This window comes from Centroberyx affinis, unplaced genomic scaffold (genome assembly GCF_046629955.1).
Source record: "Centroberyx affinis isolate AG114_WGS23_722 - 3 ecotype Tasmania unplaced genomic scaffold, CSIRO-AGI_Caff_v1 ptg001688l_1, whole genome shotgun sequence".
In the NCBI taxonomy this organism is placed as follows: Eukaryota; Metazoa; Chordata; class Actinopteri; order Beryciformes; family Berycidae; genus Centroberyx; species Centroberyx affinis.
In genome coordinates, this window is record NW_027280106.1 from 232,994 (window position 1) to 253,318 (window position 20,325).

The 20,325-nt window shown below is 43.8% G+C and overlaps 1 protein-coding gene across 1 annotated transcript in view; it reads right to left on the minus strand.

Moving 5' to 3' along the window:
- mcf2l2 (MCF.2 cell line derived transforming sequence-like 2) overlaps window positions 1-19,846 on the minus strand; it is a 124,938-nt gene extending 105,092 nt beyond the window's left edge. Inside the window, exon 1 of the mRNA XM_071528542.1 lies at window positions 19,768-19,846. Within this exon, the coding sequence (XP_071384643.1) occupies window positions 19,768-19,846 (79 nt within the window). The remainder of the gene's footprint in view (window positions 1-19,767) is intronic.
- Between the last annotated feature and the right edge of the window lie 479 nt (window positions 19,847-20,325).

Here is a 20,325-nt window from a genome sequence, read left to right on the forward strand (position 1 = left end):
TACCAAGCCTCTGTGGAGGCATGTACACTAAAAACCAAAAAAAACTACCAAACAATGGAAGAAATAAAGGCAGGTAAGAGCAGAGGGATGGAGGGATGGAGGGATGGACGTACTTCTCTGTGTGGCTGACCCGGTCTCCTGACACACCCCCAGGAAGTGGTGGTAGGACTCCATTTCGGCGACAGAGATCCGTACGGTGGAGTCGGCTCGCCCGTATTTACGGCCGCGGGACTGGAGGGTCTGGTATCGAATCCTGCCTGGAGCGTCCATCCCCACTCACACCTTACTCTAGCCTTACCTAGGATGAGTCTGCTTCTGTCTATCTCACTATCTATCTGTTCACCAGCTCTCCTGCTGTCCTCCGCAACAGCTGCCGTTACAGAGCGAGCAGCAGTGGCTGGCCGAGGCAAGGTCACAGCAACAGAGAGAGTAAGAGAGGTCGACAGGATAAGGGAAACAGAGAGGGAGAGGTACCATGGGAAAGATGGGAAAAGAGATAGATAGATGTGTCTCCCTCTCTCCGTCCAGCCATCTCTCTCCTGGACTATCTTCTTTTACTGCTCCTCTCTATGGAATAATCCATGTTTTTCCTCAACGCTTCTGCCGTCTCTTGCGCAAGCATATTTTTGGACACGCATACAAACGCAATGCACACACACACACACACTCAAACACTGTTTCTGTCCCCTCCGGCCATGCTACTGCAGTTGTTCCCGCATGTGTCCCTATAGAGCCGGCAAGGTGCCTCTAACCTCTCTGCTTCTGTGTCTCTCTCTCCCTCCCTCCCTCCGTCATAATCTCGTAGAAACCAAAGCCTATTAGAGTAGCATCTGCTTAACCCCCCACACACACACACACACCCACACACACACACACCAACCTGCTGTGAACAAGTGACTTTGACACTCAGGTGGTTACTTTTACCTCTGTCAACTGTATCAGATTGCCACAGTGTTATCTTAAACGCCAGTCCAACTAGACTATGGCCAAATCTGGACACACATTCAGTTTCAGTCTTTAAAGAGTAACTGAACTCAAAGCCAAATCTGTGTAAAGCTTGATAGCTAATGGTAAAAAGCATGCTACTAAAATTGCCATCTGCTATTGGCTAGTCTTTGGTGCCAGGTGGTCACCTTCTATAGAATACAACAGGTGGTGACATCACCTGGCGCCAAAGATCAGCCAATAGCAGATGGTCATTTGAGTCACATGTTTTTTTTTTTCCATTATATGTCAGGCTTTACACAGATTTGGGTTTGGGGCAAATTTTCCTGACTGAATTTCCTTGGAATTTCCTATCAAAAGCCCTATTCGAACAGGACGAGTACTATGTGGGAACTTTATGTAATTAATGATTTACCTCCTTTCGCACAGGATAATGAAATTTGCTGAAATCACCGGTGCCCTGGATACAAATGCGTAAGGCCATGGTCTTAACCCTTCTATGAATCAGTCCCCATGCTGAGGTTCAACAACTTGACTTGAAGTTTTCAGCAAAAATGCATTTAAAACCTTCCTCTATAAAGTCCACCACCAGCTCCATTTTTCATGGCAGGAGGAAGGTTGAAATTGTGCAAAAAGAAAAAAAAAATGCCCGGCAAAAGCAAATTACAAGAGTTTGATTGGCACAGGATAATCAGCGGACCTCTGTCTTCACCAAAATTCGGTGGGTAATTTGTGCTGAAATATTACAAATTACAAACATGGCAGAGTCACACGGGATTAAAATCACCGACAATCTCAATTATTGCAAATCACTGGCCGTCCCCAGGTAATATCCTTCACACGTGAACAGGCATTTTTGACATTATTAGAGAGTACAAAGTGTAGAGAGAAAGGAAAAACTGGCAGAGAGAGGTCCTGGGCCAGATTCAAACCCAGGACATTGTGTTTACATGGTACACACCTTAGACCACTGAACCACTAGAATACATTATAAGCACAATCTCTGTAATTCCAGAGGACCAATTGTATGTGATAAAGGATCTCTGTTATTACCCCCAAATGTCTGCTGGTAGCTCAGATGGAAAACGGCCATGATCGACACTTCCACTTATTTTTGCCTCCATAACGCATGATTACATTATGGAGAAGTCAATTGGAACTGGATTGCTATGATCAAATGACCTCTGAGCTTGCCAAAAAAACTAGAAGGCAATTTGCTCTGGATTTTTACAGATGGTGTTGGTAATGATTAGATTTACAGTACCTCATGAAGTAAAACTAATCCAGCTCAAATTTAAAAGCCACAGTACTTTTGTAGAGACAAATTGCTCTATTACCCTCCACTCTATATACTCATACTATATAAACTATCATTACAGTGAATGGATGGTCCAAGCTGATCAACCTTGATATTTCTGAACTGTAGTGAGTCCGTTTTCTTTGCCTGCCACTTGTCACGTCACAGGAGTAAAGTCTTTGGTATTTGCTCTTCAGCATGAAACTTGAAGGTTTACAAGGCATTAGTTGGGTCACATTGTACAGCCTCTTAACTGAGCCGTAAGAGCACACATAGCTTCATATACAGAGGCAAAACTGCCTCGCTTTTTGAAAACAAATCTATGTATCATGTACCATACAGAGAACCTATTTTTTAAAAGGAGAGCAGGTAATGTACAGAATAGGGAAACACAGGAGACAAGGTTCACTCTGCTGCATTCATGTCATATGGGAGGAACTGTGGGAACAAGTTGACGGCTTAAAGCACAGACCTGGAAGTGTTCCTGCGTTAGAGCTTGTTTAAAGCTGTCAAATGCCATGACTGAAGTTTCCTAGACTTTGGTTGCAGCTGATCAGTTGCTTCACACTTGACACACACACACATACACACCGAAAACCAAACAATGTCAACCGCAAATGGAAAAATCCAGCATGTAGTCCTGCCATGGCATTTTAAGAGATCACCAAATGAATCATTCATTTTGTTTGTTTTATTTGAAATGAACATATCATACCCAACACTTGACTACAGATATTTCCTTGTTGATGTCAGAATTCAGTAAGTTGGAGAAGTAGAAAGGTCCTACCTGACAGCTGAACAGCTATTTTCAACTACTGACGTTTCTCTAAAAGTTAAAGAGATGATGCTGGCATTTTAAACGGCATATGACGTTCAGGCCAAATTAAAAACAGAATTTGGGTATTCTGAATATTACCGAGTTATTCCTTAGAAGGCATTACCTTTTAAGATTCAAGATTCAAGATTAACTTTATTGTCCCACAAAGTGGAAAATTTGGCTTGGGCTTTCACCCATGCTGCAGCCGTAAAAGACAAAACATTCCACGTACAAAAAACATACAGCAAGGTTCCTAAAAGCACCTATAGACGAATAGAAGAAACAAACTAATCAATAAAAGCAAAGATCTGCACAAATCTCCAGTGTCCATCTTGGCCTCGTCCTTTTCTTATCTGCCGCTATTTAAAAGTTTTATTGACACAGGCATAAATTAATTTTTAAATCTATTTAGTCTGCAGCAAGGGACTCTGAACCTCCTCCCAGAGGGCAGTAGCTGATACTCAGCGTGTAGAACATGGGATGGGTCAGTAACTCTCCTATTGGCTTGCCTTAGAGTAGCCTGTTCGTAAGTAAACTGCAAGGATGGATGCTGTCTTACCCCTATAATCTTCCATGCAGTCTGCATCATCAACATAAATTTTTGATCTAATCTTTTTACCTTACCTTACCTTTTACCTCCAAAAAGCACAAAATCAGCTCAAAAGCCTCTGTGTTCGGCTTAATCAACTTAAACATCGAATTGAGGTGGAACTGAATTTAGCTGCCAAGATCAATTCTTGTGGCACCTAGAAGCGTACTAAGATAAACTGAGTTACAGTTTTGATTTCTTTAAGTATTTTTGTGCACAGCGGCAATAAGTAAATTCAAGAATTGCAGAATTGAATTAAGCAATCTAAATATATAGTACACAGCGCTGAACTTTTTTTATTGGGGTTTTTGGTACAAAACATACATCATCTCTAAAGATTTCCTCCAAAACATAAGAAAGTATATAAGAAAGACTCAACTTTTTACTGTTGGAATTCTCCTTGATATTCCCCTTGTTATTGGTGTATGAAACACATTTGTGCAAAGGAACATTTTATAAATAACATGAAAAGTAGAGTGTACCAGATCCACTTCTACCATGTGTTACTGTATCTATTGACCTGTCAACACTACATACATCTATCAGTGACAAAAAAACAACATACTACATATACAACATACTGAAACCTACACATCATTCCATTCCACTGGATTCATTCTGCTGGTTTGACACCCGGTTCTGCTATCAAGCATCAGGACTGGAACCTATAGACTAGTATTGAACTGTCTACACTGTACATGGGGAGATAATAGCAGTGAGTAAAACCTAGGATAAGAACACTCATCCTTATACATTCTCTAACAAGGATAATATCCAGTCAACTAAATTATGAAATGAATTATGAATCCTTTCTTTGCCGGGACTGGAACTCCCTCAAGGACTTCTGGGACTAGACAAAGCCTTAAGACTTGAAACTAGTTAAGGAATTACTCCAGGTTGACTTCATTCCAATGTAGGATTGTAGGTCAACTTTACTTACAACTAGCGCGGTTCCTCACACCCCAGAACCCCCTAGTTGCCAAATGGTTAGGGGTTCGAATACTAATTACCAAGACTGCCTAAGTGCTGCTGAGCAAGAGCGCCCACACACACATCATACACACCATTATCAAGCCTTACATGTACAAAAAAAACAAAAAACCAGTCACTTACACATTACTGATCCCATGCTGCTGGTTTTTCCTCGGTCCCGAACAATCCACACAACACAGGAGGCCGATCCACCGGCTAAAAAGAGGTCCACTTCGATATAGACAGCGACATAACACACACACACACACTCACACACACACACACTCCGCTGAAACTACTGTCCACTCCTCAGGATTGCCTGGACTCTCTCAGCGCTGCCGGACAACCCCTTCTCTTTGTGTCAGAGTGTGTGTGAGAGAGAGAGAGGGAGAGAGAGAGAGAGAGAGAGAGAGAGAGAGAGAGAGAGAGGGGGAATGTGTGTGTGTGTGTGTGTGTGTGTGTGTGTGTGTGTGTGTGTGTGTGTATGCATGTGTTTTTTCGAGTCTGAGCCTCTCCAGCAGCCTTGTGACCGGTTGAGCTGCTCAGTTCTTAACCGCAGTTTACACAAATATCCTCCCAACAATACCCCCATCAGGCAGCGGGGGGACTTCCCTTTCCCTCCGCGTCCTTCCCACCTTTCCTCTCCCCCCTCCTTCTCCCCCCTCCCTCCAGAGAGAGAGAGAGAGAGAGAGAGAGAGAGAGAAGGAGGCAGGAGAAGAGGTCACAAGGTCAGATTTGAACCCACAATTTGGCAAGTGCTCCACTTTCTTTTTCTCCCCCATTCTTCCTCCTATCCTCCCCCCTCCCTTCTCTTTTCCTTCTCCCTTCACCCTCTTCCTCCCTCACCAGCCCCTCTCCACCTCTTGGATCACTCTTTCCTTATCCTTTCTCCAGTTTCGCGCACTCTCTCTCCCTTTTCTTTTCTCCTCTCCGTTCCTTCCCCCTTTGATCGTCTCTGTCCTCTCTCGCCCTCCTTTTCCACTCGTTCCTTTTCGATGTGCGACATTGTAGGACTCGGTGTTTACGCTCGTAGTGCTACAGCACACGATCTCGATATGATTCCTTTCCAATAGGGATGGGACGATGTATCGAAATTCAATACAAAAGTGTGACGATACGTATCTTGAGGCAGGCAAAATCAAAATGGTGATATCAGCTCCATGTTATTCTGTTGACCATCACAATTTCACAAGCTCTCCATCCAAATTATATTATTGTCACTTTGTCATGGCATTTTTTAATTGTTGTTTACATTCTAGCAAGCCAATGCCATCGCTAGAAAGATCTGTGGAGAGATCACTGGAAATATTCAGTGTGTTTTCCATCTTATCTGTAAGTACTCAGCTCAGCTCCAGCTGTGCCTTTTTTCTTGCACTCCTCCTTGCTCCTAAGTGTGGACCAATAGCCTCAGCTTCATTCCTAGAGGTTGTGAGGTTGTTGTGAGTTTCCGCCCCTCCCCGTCTCCACGTGAAACCCACCACCAAAGCCGCCACCGATGTCACCATCTAAGCTCCACTGCAAGCCAGGGAAAACCCTGCTTTCCTTTCCTTCTAACCCCCCCCCCCCCCCCCCCCCCCCTCCCTTCTCCCTCCACCTCTTCCTCCTCTCCCGGAGCCTGATGGTCTTGAAGCAAACATGCGTCAGAGGCCCCGTCGCTGAAAATAGAGCTTTTTCCTCCAATAAATCACCGTTCAACAGGTCTTTGTTGTTGATGTGCTGTTTGTCTGTGTGTGTGTGTGTGTGTGTGTGTGTGTGTGTGTGTGTGGGTGTGGATGAATGCAGCCTTGCATGATGCTGATTCAAGACGGGATCCCTCATTTGTTAGCCAAAACACTGAATGCATTCTGTTGTTAACGAGGGAAAGAAGCTGGGGAATAATTCATGTGCTCAACAGTCATTGTGGTTCTCTCTATCCTTGTAAAAAATAAAGCCTCCACATTGTCGTTATACAGTATAACTGGGAGGACAGGTACAGCCAGAATTACATTGGCTTCCACTGGCTTTGGAAAAATACAACTATACATATAAACGTGCATTTATGACGTTTTTTCATGACTCTGCAATAAAGGTAGCAGCAGCTTGTCGATATGATCCTCATCGTTTCCCTCCAGGAAATGAGACACACACACACACACACACACACACACACACACACACACACACACAGGTATTTAGACGCTCTCCCTCTTATCTCCCCACAGGTTACTATCTCTGGCTAATCTTCTTACAGCAGTCTATTTAGAGGCAGTTGTAAGGCTGTACTGCTGCCATCCCATCCACTGCTGCCTGACTGTCTATACGGAGACCATCCAGTTTTCAGCAAGCAGCTCACATATGGAATATCAATAACCGACAATACAATATTTAGGGAGTCAAATTCTAAAAGAGTGCAGTGTAGTTGTAGTCGCTCAATCAATACAAGTCTAGACACGGCTTTTTGTTTGGTCAATCAATGTGTATTTTTTCTCTTTTCGTGACCCCGGACCATTGATTTTCTCATATTACATCTCGTAACAGGAGCCCGCCCCGACAGCAAGATGACAGGACAGATATAGTTGACGGACTGTCCCGATATAGCAACAGCGTGGTCTGTGTGCCAAAAACAGACAAAGAGAGGAAGTGAAAGACACAAGAGAGGATCTGAGATTCGGTCTGGGACGGTTGCAGCGAGACAAGACAGAACCGGAGACACTGCAGTCCTCGGGCTTACTGTAAAAATGAACCTCTCGTCTCGCTTCTTCCCCATCCATTAGCATCCTGACCATCTATTTCTGACAAGGATGTTTTCTATCTGAGCTGCCTGACACGTGCTTCCTGGTGAGATCAGCGTCCAAAAGTTGATTTTCATTGCCGGAGTTGTGGACTGGAGACGCATTGCATCTATTTGTTATTGTTAAAGTAATAGTCCGAGATATTTTTCATATAAATAAATGCCGTTTTTGCTACACTCTATCACCGATTGAGTTCATGGAAGCTTTTACACCTGGTGTCTGGTAGGTCTTTCCTGGGAAAAATCCTCTGGCATAATTAGAATAAATAGAAAAAGAAGAAGTAGAAGAAAAGAGTGCCACCTACAGAAACTCAAACTTCATCAACAGAAAATCCAAGGAAAAAGACAAAGTCACAGTACTCGACACACTGTTTGATTGACAGGTGGAGGATGTACTGTATGTTAATGCCAGGTGTAAACGGCATCAGAGAGGCATAATGCCACCAGGCCACCTTAGCCCCTGCAGGTGTGAAAGGACGGAATGGATATAAGAGACGCAGGGAGAACTCCACATTCCCTTTCATCTGAATCATGCTTTGAGGCGATGCTTTTGAAATCCATGAGGGAGGGAGGCAAAACACACCAAAGGGTGGAGGGAGAGGAGAACGAGGTGGAGATCCTTCTACATTTCATACGCATAGCTGTTACATAATACAAGAAAAACCTCATACTTGACGACAGTGTGATGTCAAGCCAAGTGAATATGACATCAAAAAAAACCCAAGTCTCTTTAACCACTAGGCCACCCTGCCACCCGGTAAACACAAACAAAGCTGACAGCAAAGCTCACAAATTCAATGAAAGTCCAAGTTTCTGTCACAGTCGTCTTGTCTGTTTGTATACTGAGACATCAGCTGCAGGGAGGAGGCTTCCATGACATCATGGATCACATCACTGTGGGCCTTTTGGCTACCTCACTGGGAATGACCTTCGCTGGTTGGAACCACACTAACACACCGCAGATATGAAATCAGGAACCGGGCCAAACGCTCATTTAAAGTCACAGTCCTGTTAGGATCCAGGACTTTTTTTTTTACTTTATACCCTCCGTTGCATTGTTTTCTTCCAACGTGGCAGATTCCACTTGTTTCCAGTGCAGTTTCACTTGTTTCAGGAAGTGTTGATATCTTGGAACAAGGCAGAATAAGGCAGATCAGTCCACTGGTATCCAGAAAATGACACTTGACACGAGAAAATTAAATGAAACAAGTCGGTTTGCAGAGGAAACAAGTGAAATCAGCTCACCCTGATTAGCAGATTTTAAGATCCAAATGGAGATTGCATGACTTGTTTTCATGGCTATTTATTTTGCAGTGTGGCACCAGCGCATTAGAGAATATTGACTAGCGAAATACTTAAGCTGAGGATGTTTGTCATCAGTAGAAGACGTTCCATATACGATGCCTTCAGCACAGCTTGAATAATGGATGAGCAGCATGTTCCCACAGCGAATAGGACCAGCTGTTGTTTTCTGCTTTATGTTCAGTCCCAGTTTAGCCCTGCTGTCACTTGGACAAGCTGCACCTTTCCTTAAAGATATGCATAACCAGAAAACATTTAGACTTTGAATAGATACTGATAGATAGATACTGGACATTGAAAACTTGTGTAAATATAGCAGCAAAATGAAAGTAGAGTCGTCCATAGCTGCTGCCTGCATCATTTGGTGAAATCAGGAACTAAATATCTTTCTGATATCAGTTCAAGTCAGTTCCCAAAGCTGTTTTAATGTACATTTTTACTCTGCAATGATATCATATTGTGAAAATATTGTGCTGGTTGTTTGGGTCGATGTTGAACTGTCAGCTAAATACTTGCTGGGTACTGACTGTGTTTACATGCGCACTAATATCCCATTAATAATAGTTTTTAGAGTTGGCATAACCCAGCTCTAGCTCTTATCCTCATTATGAGAAACCTGAATATGACAGGTGGGATATATAGAAATTATTAACTGAGACACTGAGGTGTTACATACCTTTTTGTACCTGTTTTTTGTGGCTTGTGAAAGCTCAGTTTCCATGGGGAGTGTTGATTAATGTATGCAGAGATATTAATGAGCAGCATAGGATGATACCTACAATAACTTATGCTGAATGAGACATTAACTGGGACATAAGCCATAAGACAGAGTGCAGTGTATCATGTAAAAAGGCAAAACTATTCCTGGATCGTCACTCTAATACAGACGCTCATGTTTGTGAATCAGTGGAAAGTAACTAAGAGATTTTTAAGCAAGATTTGTTTTATTACTTCCACATTTTTGAGTTCAATATTCCCTTCCCTTCCCTTGAGTACTCTTTTACTGAGCTCCTCTGTTCCTATGACTTCAGTAATCAGCTCAGCCACAGTACGATTTCCCTGAAATAACTGTGCTTCTTCAATACATTTAATCAAATACTTCCCCTTTCCACCTCTGCAGCCTTTTGACACTGCAGTGTGGAGTAGAAGGAGAGCGGTGTGAGTTTCTGAACACGGTCCAGAAATCTTCTAAAGCGTTTCGCAGTCCTCAAACTGCAGCACTGAGAAAGTAATGAGATTCAGGGTTTTGGAGTCGAATCTGCAGTGCTATTGATCTTGTGGTCGACCCAGTCCTGTGTACAAGGGAACTGACAGAATCCTCTATTCTTCTCTAACACAATGCCAGATGTGGACCCCGTGCACCCACTGCAATACTGACAGAGGTACACACCCACATGCATGTAAAATACAGACACATGTTGCCCACAGGTTCACACGCAAAGACAAACACACACACATGCAGTAAACCACAGGGTCAGTGGGTTCAAGCAAACAGCAGAGGAAAACAATGATAGTTCATGTTTCCTCATGGTGTCTTTTGTCCTGAGAATACCCAGTTTCCCTCCAAAATGAAGCATCCACTTGAACAAATTATTTAATAGAAAGTGAAACCTACAAAATGAGCACTGGCATGAAAGTGAAAATTGCTATTGTGGAAGTAATTAGCTATTTTAAATCCATACATCTGAATTCTATTTTGCCCGAAACTCCTCACTGCACTAATTATATCAAATAACCCACCAACAGAAAAGCAGTATCCCTCTGGGAGGCTTTAGGCTAAGCTATGTTTCAAATTTGCATTATTTCAATAAGCTGTACTTCACGCTGCGATGAATTCAAAGTCGGAAGTTGGAAATTCCCGGCTAGCAAGTCATAATTACAAACCTCTGTGCGTTCCAGTGGTCTAACCCAGAAAAACTAGGGGAGAAACATGGACGCCGGCAAAATTAGCTTTCCCCAATGTAAAATACTGTTCACCATGCAGCAGCTACTGTTATGTCAGTGATATTTGGCAACGCTAGCTAGCTAGTTAGCATAGAGCTATGTGCTACGTGCTAATGTGCTGTGGCAGACTGTGAAAACCATAAGTGAAAGCAGTAAGATGTTTCCATGGTACAGTAACCAGTTTAATATGGGAGTAAGCCAGGCGTCTTAACCAGGTTTCTCAGAATCAAAGTATGAGCTACCTCAGGTTATATTCAAAGCCAGTTTTAATATTTACAAATGTCGACCCAAGTTTACTGAGTACGTTCAGAAGGGAATTCTCTGCATGTAAACATAGCCACTGTTAGCCAGAGTTAGGGTTAAGGCCGGTCATTCCCATTCAAATCAACGTTCCTGGATGGTCGAAGCGGCAGCCATTTTTTATGTGTACTGTTGGGCTAACTTCCATATCAACTGACTTACGGCAAGTCACTGCGGTGAGAGGTTTGGTGTCTCCAAGGTCTCCTTGCTGCTATGGATTGCTAACATGCTAATGTCGACTAGAAGAGCTAGAGAGAGAAGTACAGTCTTTGATAAAAACATCTGCACAGTTCTCAAGCAAGTGTAACACACTTTATGGCCTTAATGCCCAGCGTTGTCACTGTAGAAGCTAACCCTTAAAATGCCGTTTTATGCTGTACTAGCCAAATTAACCATGGCAGTGGAAGGATTGTTCTATCCATTGAAGTTCTGTAGGTTAAGGTTTTGCATGGCATGATATAACTCCAGTCTGCTTCCATCAACTAGTTGTGAAGTCTCGTCAGTCTGCCACTTTTCAGTGCTGCTGAGGCGGCCACCAGCTCACTTGACCCTGCCTCACTTGATCCGCTCAGGATTGGCCCCGCTTCCATAATCTTTATAGTGAGAAAATTAGGCCAGTCTCCTGAAATGAAATTTCTCCTGTGGCCCAGTGGGTCAAGCTTATTGTTCTATTGTATTGTTGTTGTGAGCGGTGAGCTGGTCAGTTCTGCAGGCTGGTCAGCTGGCCCGAGTCCAGCAGAGGGCTGAGAGAAAGAAAGACAAACGCTTTCCGAAGGATATGGAGACCCGCTCCCCTCCAATCCCCCCCCCCACCCCCCTCCCAACGTAACGGAGACAGGAAGAGGAAGGGGAGAGAATACAGCTCTGACGTCTTAGCAACAAAGCTTGGGGGGGCTCAGGGCAAGAAAACAGGCTCCGAGCAGCCATAAGAGTGTTGCACTTGGGATTTAATGGAGAGCGGTGCGGACATGGACCTGTTAACTCCATATGAGCCAGATCACAGCCTGAGGTTCTCAGGCAAGTTCCTGTTGTTCCAAAGTCTAGACTGAAAACAACAGGCTCCTATTGGCTGTTCTAAAATCTAGATTAAGCACAAGAGGTCTATATAGGCTGCTCCAAATCTAGATTAAACACAAAAGGTTCCTATTGGCTGTTCCAAAATCTAGATTAAAAACAATAGGTTCCTACTGGCTGTTCCAAAGTGTAGATTAAAAACAAGAGGTTCCTATTGGCTGTTCCAAAGTCTAGATTAAACACAAGAGATGCACGTAATTGAATCACATTCTCTCAGTAAACATGACCTTACATCACAACAAACATCTATAGGAATTCTTTATTTAAAATCCTAAACCTTAATATGTTATCTCCCACCTGTGACCAGTCCAACATTACATAATTAGCTCTGAAAGCATCTAGTATCTCCATGATGATGCACCAAGTGATTCAAGGTAGAAGATAGACACCACACTCTATGAAAGTATTGTTAATTACAGAGTGTCTGCAAGGTCCACCAAGTTAAGTTTCAGACTTGTTAAGACCTTTTTAATGCCAGAAACCAAGAAACCACATGAAAAGAGTCATAAAAGTTCATAAAAGTTTGTCATGTTTTCAGCATACAGTGTGTGCACTGTACTGAACACCCGACATTGTCTGGTTGCACCTCTGCTCCCGTTGTACAGGAGCACGGTATTTCTTCGACATGATGCAACCGGCGAACCAGGAAGCGAGCAGGAAGGAAGCCATCTGTCCCAGCTGTCTGCGAGCGGGATGAGCTGGAGAGACGGCGACCTCCGACCTTCCCATTGTTCACCTCGCAGCGTGCGGGGACACAGATTCTTCACCTCTCTTTGTTCGGGGGCAAAGCGTCTTCACCTCGGCGTGAACGAGGCTGAACGTTCGTGCTACTTTTAGTTCTTCGGTGTCTTTTAGCTCTTTTGCGTCACCGTGTTTCCATCCATGCACAGTGGAAAAAAAACCTTAGCTATGGTCCATGGTCTTGGATCAGTTTAATCCTTGCTTTATTGTGAGTTTCAAGGCTTTCTTTGCATCTTAAATGTGGTTTTTTTTTCTGATCACCTTTCTTGACATATGGCCTCTGAATGAATTTCAAGTGTGTTTTCACCACATTGGGACTCAACAATAGCCTCCAGGAAGGTTATTTTTGCACATAAATGTTGCTATCTGATCTCAGAGAGTCCTCAAACTCCACTTCAAACCAACCCTACCGGCAGTTCACCACTCAGAGGAGCACCTTGACATTTTGAACTTTGGTTTTTCTTCACCAGGCACTCAATCGCATTGTGAGAAAAGAAAGATTTGCTTTGGCTCTGCAGTTACCTGAAAAATGATGTATGACAGCATCGCTATAGCATTCCTGCAGGAAAAATAGAGCGGGGCTTACACCTGGCAGTACCCATTACCCAAGCGGCTCAGCTGAAGGATTTAGGTAGAAACTTATTTCATGACAAAGCATCCGCCTAAGTCTTTCCGAAAGCCAGGGAAAGCCCTGGAGCGTCGTTGCTCTCCGCCGGTGTCCTTCTGTTCTGTTGTGATTGAATGTAATTGAATGACACTGCATGGAAACGCACAGTGACTCGTCATCTGGCCCGGGCCTGCAGACAACAGACCGCCGAGCCCGCTGACAGACAGGGGAAACAGCACATGTTGACGTCTGGTTTGACGCGACTCGTGGGTACGAGCGGTCCCCGTTGTATTGGCAGGGACTGTGCCAGATGAGGAAAAGGATGTTTTATTCGCCTGTATCTCTCGCTGGCAGATGGAAACCTCCTGTCTCAGCTTGGAAGGAATTCGGGATTCGGGGGAAGTAGCCCCTGGTTCCAGATCCATGTCCAGGTATTTTTGAACAACTTTTTAAGTGTAGATTTTACATTTTAAGCATTTAGAATACGCTTAGATTCCTACAAGCAAAGGTCAAGGCCTTAGCGCGCTTCAAATATTACTTTCACCGACAATCTTTCTCACATAAGTGCTAGGAAAAGGACAGAGTACGAGCGAAAGTGAGAGATAGAAGGGATTTTTTTAATGGGTTTAAATTGGTTGCATTAGTCCTCGGCTCATAAAACTTGCTCATCCCATAGAGGAGCATGTAGAACTTCACCTCAAGCGGATATGAGGTTAAACACAGCAATGTATTAGTTACAACAAGCCAGCTGCTCATTCAACCTCCATATAAGCTTCTGTGGACCGTGATACACCGTCTGATCCTGCCAACAATGTGTCACTGCTGCTCACTCCAACAACAACTGTTACAACACCATGACAAGCTAATGAATGAACTGAAGCCATATCATCCATAACACACACACACACACACATAAACACACCATTCAATGAGCTGTGTCATGGTATAGATTCCATTTCTGATATTCTGTCGGCACCGGCTTCTCCACATCTGTTGAAAATATGCTTAGTACTCGATGCCTTTGAAAGCAACATATTGTAGCCATTACCCAGACATGTTAATGCTTTTTCCAGCCCTTTTATTCTCCTCTCTCTCTCTCTCTCTCTCTCTCTCTCTTTCTCTCTCTCCCTCAGCTTTTGAGTGTGTTGTAGTCGTTCCATGTAAAGCGAGGTACCTGCAGTTCATTATTCGGTGAGCAAAGCGCTGAAATATCTCATTGAAGTATGTGAAGACAAAATGCCTGACCGATTCTGAAAATGTCAAGTTCTGACCGGATCACACACACTGCAGCTCCATCCACACCCAGTCAGTTGTAGGTCTCATGCTTAATCCTCTTAGTTCCATTACAAACAGATGACTGAAGCACTCATTCATTCATTCATTCATTCATTCATTCATTCATTCATTCATTCAGCCATCCAGCCTCTGTTTGCACAGCCAAATAGTGCTTTGTGATTTTTTTATTGCATGGGCATATTTCTTACTTTTTCATATTTCTTCTTTGTAACAGTTGTTCTTGGATTGAGCAGCAGTGACACATTGTCACTTTCTTTCTTTCTTTCTTTCTTTCTTTCTTAGATATATAGGATGTCATACAGGTAAGTACATGGGGGGTACTGCTAGTAATAATTTCATACAATCATCTATCTGCATGCAGTAATGATACTGATAGTTTGTCAGTAGTAGTTTCACAGTAGTTCAATCCTACAGTACATGTGCCATTATCCATATTTTACACATGTAGTGTCTGAGGAGAGAGGGATTTCCCTGTGGACTCAAAGGGACATTGTCCTCCTTTGTGCTCCCTCGGTTGCCCGGGGCGACAAAACACGGCAACACTGAGCATCGTCCATCCCTACAGCCTGACCTTTTCAACTGGAAACTCTGAAGGTCACTGCATGAGCTCCCTGTAACACTCCCTCCTTTGATGAACCACTGGTTTAGGAGCAGCTCACAGACCGAGGAGGACTGGAGGACTGGGGGGGGGGCGTGTTTGGTTCGAGGGAGCTTTAAACGGAACAAGAATATGATTGTCCTTCTCAGCAGCGAGCTCTTATCTGCCGGCCTCAGCACTAATCATCCTGACAGCGCGGTTCAATAGGACGGGGGGAAGCCATTTTGGATCACGCGTCCATAAAAGTGGCAACATGAATTATGCATGAGAGATACCCAGGCGTTACGGTAAATTACACATCCCGGTGCTTCCGTGGTGTATGATGTCACCGGCCGCCAATAGGGGATCTGGCTGTGAGTCACGGTGTTACGAGGTTTAGCGGCAATGACAAAGAGGAGGTGTGTGTGTGTGTGTGTGTGTGGGAGGGTGTGAGGTCACTAATATACAAGCCAGGTTTCTATGTTTGCACCCTTAGAAAAAGAACTCTAGTAATCATATAATAACAAGAAAGAGCATTATATAAATATCACAGCAAAACTGTAAGTTCCTATAGGAATATTACTATAGGAGATTAAAAAAAAATGCCATAGACCACATATAAAGTACTACTAGAGAACTCACTGTAGAGTAGCACAGACTCACTACAAGTCACTGTAAGAATATTATAGGAATAGTATAGTGATGCCATATATTAAATACAATATAGTAACTATAAATTCACTATTGAAAACCACAGACACATCATAAGTCTCTATAGGAATATTATAGGAATATCATAGTGATACCATAGGAGATTAAAAAAAAATACCATCAAGCACAATAAGGTTACTATAAACTGACTACTGAGTACCATAGACACACTGTGAGTCCATTTGGGGATATTATAGTGATATTACATCAGATCCTCTATATTGCGAGATGTATATCTGACCACTGACTAAAGACTTCTGTTATTAAATGGCCCCCATTTTCTTAGCATGCTTACATCCTTATGAAATTTCATAAGCAAACTCCTTAGTTGCTCAGCACTAACACAGAGGTAATATACCAAAACAGCTCTCCAGAGCCTGGGCTAGTCTGCTGACACCCGCCTTCTCTTTCCCTTCCACTCAAGCCTGCTGATTTGCAGCAAAAAAAAATGATAAAAGCCATGCTGCAAAGATCTACCTTTACACTCTCCTCTACATTCATGTCAGTAGAAAGAGTAGAGGTGTGATATTCCTGGCTGTATGAGTCATCTGGGTGTTGAAAGGTGAGAAAGTGAAGCTGTTTCTGAAGAACAGAGCCGCTAATTGTTTGGCAGCAGTCTCCTACGCACTGATAAAAAAAGAAGATATATAAATGCAAATATATAGATTAGAAAATAGTACGTAATACTGAAATACTGCTATATCCAAAAGCACATCCTATATAGCCATTAGAAAAGCCACTAAAATAGTATGTATCCTATTCTAACAGTACTGACCTGACTATAAAACAAGCTCTTGCTGTTCTGTTGACAGCCGCCTATTACTCCTACACACTGCTTCACAGCTTCTCAGCCAAAAAAAAAGGCAGATACAAACGACAGGCTGTTGAGATCCGACACATTTAAACAAATAGAAGTGCAAAGGGGAACCGCTTTCATGAGGTGCTTCGACCTGAGACCTCACGGAAGAGTAGAGAGGAGAATTACGAGGCTTCCATCAATCGAATCAACTGTCTTCTCTTATTTTATCCCACGGTTAAGGACGCAAGAAATGTAAAAAATCGGCTGATGATTGGCTGGAGAGATGATGAGTCTCCAGTGATTTAAGACCCGGCGAGGAGAAGTGAGGTCAAATTAGATCAATTAGGTCCCATCGTCTCAGCCCGCCTGCTGCTCTGGCTACATGACACTGATGAAGGGCTAACAAGACTGTCTGCAATAGGCTGGACAAAGCAATTACACACATCATAGGAAATGTGAGCTGTCGTTGCTTTAGAATCATAGAGAGGGGGAGGAGAAGTGTTAAGATACTTTGTAGTTTGTTCTGATAATAATGTGCATGGTAGTAGTATGGAAGAGGATTAGGGCCGCATGTGAAAAATGTATTTGGGTTCTGACTTTAAAGTAAGAATTCAGAATTTTTTCTCAGAATTCAAATACATTTTTCACATGTGGCCCTGATCCTCTTCCATATAGTAGAAAGCAGAAGTGTGGCGTCGATAAGTTCACTCATTCAAAACCCCCTTCTGAACCGATTTGCACAGCAAAATAACAACCACTGCGAGAGAAAATAGATCCAAGTGAGCACCCTGCTGGTGTAACATCAGCATTATTGCTGCTCCCTAAGGTGGGGGAGAGAGCGAGAGAGGGAGAAACAGAGGCATAGAGAGAGAGAGAGAGGGAGAGAGAGACTGTGGTTCTGCAGGTACGAATGAAGATGAGATGAAACGCCGCAAGAAGTGATGGATAGAATATAAGCACACAACTAGAGTATGAAAATAAGAAGAGAGTAGGAAAATAAAATAATAAAAGAACAAAAGCGGGAAAATAGGATATTAACAACTGTGGGGTTATGTTAACATATCCTGCAGATGATTTCAACACGTTAAGTAGACTGCAGAAGTGGGAAGTATGGGAAAGAAATGGATTACTAACATTTATGTATTTATTAATTGATGTTAGTCTCAATTCTTCATTTAAATATGATACTTTCTGCTATTATGCACATTATAAATAGAACAAACTGCTACAATTTTGTATGATGTTTGAAATTGCTTTGTATAATGTCATATTTTTAGTTTTTTTTATGTTTTAGAATCTGTGTTGCTGACTGAATTGTATTGTATTTTTTCCAGTTAGTGTCATTTTCTCAGGTTTCTCTTCATAGACTACCTGATTAAATAAAGGACAAATGAAAAAAAAAAAAAGAATAAGAGAGAAAGGGTGGGGCACGCATAGACTGTGAGCAGGAAACACACACACACACACGCACACACACACACACACACACACACACACAGACAAAGAAAGAACATCCAGGTGAATCGACACCTCTGTGCAGGCGGCGAGGCTGCAAACACGAGCGGCAGCTTCTCGTGTGAGCCTGGATCCCCGATAAATCAATTTAGGGCCACGTGATTGGCAGAGGCGGCCCTCAGTTTCCACGGCAACGCTCTGCACGAGCCCACCCGCCTCCGCCCCCCTCCTCCCCCCCGCGTGATGCAGGAAGTGCAGCAGCGATGGAGGACGCTCCGCCACAGTCTCCAGCGTGGCACATTAACCTACTTCCCCCACCAGCCTGGAAACGACCCGGACGCAGAACACCACCGAGGAAGAAAAGGACGGGAGGAGGAGGAGGAGGAGGAGAAGGAGGAGAAGGGGGGGGGTGAATGGAGAGAAGGGAATGGGATGAGAGAGGTGGAGAAGGGAATAGGTGGGAATTGCTGCACAGAAGAGGAGGAGGAGGAGAGAGACGGGGAATGGAAGAGGAAGGGGAGAGTGGAGAAGAAGAGGAAAGGGAAGGAGAGGAGAAAGAGAGGGTGTAGAAATAAAGGGAGGGGAAAGGGAGGATATATGGGGAGGGAGGGAAGGAGAGGGAGAAAGGAGGGATGGTGGGGATGCAGAGAGGATGAAGGGGACGGGGGAAAGGAAAAAAGGAATAGAGGGAGGATAAGGAATGAAATATAGGAAATAGAGGAAATAGAGGATCGGAGGAGAGGAAAGGATAAAGGAAAAGAGAAGGAAGAGGAGAAGCATTGAAGCAAGAAAGAGAGGGATAGAGGGACAGAGAAAGAGCAGACTTTCTCTTTTCTTTTCTGGTGCCCAGCATGGCTGATAGTGACACTACTATTGCATTCTATGAAATATGAATCATGTAAATCAGAGCAGAAAATTGGTATTCTCCCTCCTTCACCAGCATGGCTTTGCACTCTGATGAGAAATGAAGAGCTTTCTATCAAATCCACAAACCAGATCTCAATCAAAACCGGACCATGCAGCAAACCGGAGCATGGTATGGTGGATTGAACACCATGAGATGACACCAATGACCTTGTCCAGCCTCTTTATCAGTGAGCATTCTGGTCCAAAGTGAAACCGATACCTATGAAACACAGCAATTCTCCCCCCCGACAGTAATCCACCCCAGTCTTATCCCGCTGATACACTTTCTACTCGTTTCTCTCTCTCTCTCTCTCTCCTCATGTGCAGCGCGGCTCTCTGTATCCCTCTTCAGGCAAGTGGTGCTGAGGAGAGGATGGAGACCCCCCCCCCCACACACCCCTCTACCCTCCACCTCTCTTTTCATCTGCCTCTTTTTCATCCCTTATTCCTCTTTCCCAGTCCATGTGGGAAGACGGGAAAGACCGATTGGTAACTTAGAGAGAAATATTCAGAGAGAAGAAGGAAGCGATCTCCTGTGCGTTTTCCCCGGAGGGAAAAAAAAAAAAAAAACGCTCTCTTTTGATTAGTCCAGTGCAATTTGCCAGGTGGGGAAATGTGAGAAGAGGAAGAAGAGGGAGAGGAGGAAGAGGAAGTAGCTGACTTACCGACATGAGTGATGACACACTCCACCCGCTGCAGCAGCTCCTGGACCGACATCTCGTCTTCTCTCAGCCAACACAGCATCTCAGGGCGCGGGGTAGCATCCGCCGCTCGCTCTCTCTCTCTCTCTCTCTCTCTCTCTCTCCCTCCCTCCCTCCCTCGCTCGCTCTCTCCCTCCCGTGCCACGCCTCCTCCTCCTCCTCCTCTCGGCACCCGCTCCCCTCCCCTCCTTCGCACCTTATAGTCCGCTTTCCTCTCCTCCCCTGCTTTCTTCACTTCACTTCTTTTCTCCGATCGCCTCGCCTATCGTGTGTCTTTCTCTCTTTCCTTGATGATTTTTTTTCTCCTCTCCTCTCTTCTCTTATCTCAAGCCTCTCCTGGCTCAAATCCAAACAAACACAAAGCCTGAAGCCGGTGGGTGATGCTGCCACTCCCAGTGGGTCAGTCAGCAAAACAGTCAGTCCGTGAACAAAATACAATACAATACAACCAGTCAGTGATATAATAGCCAGCCAGTGAGTAATTAAATATCCAGTCAGCCAGTCAGTGAATAAATTAGTCAG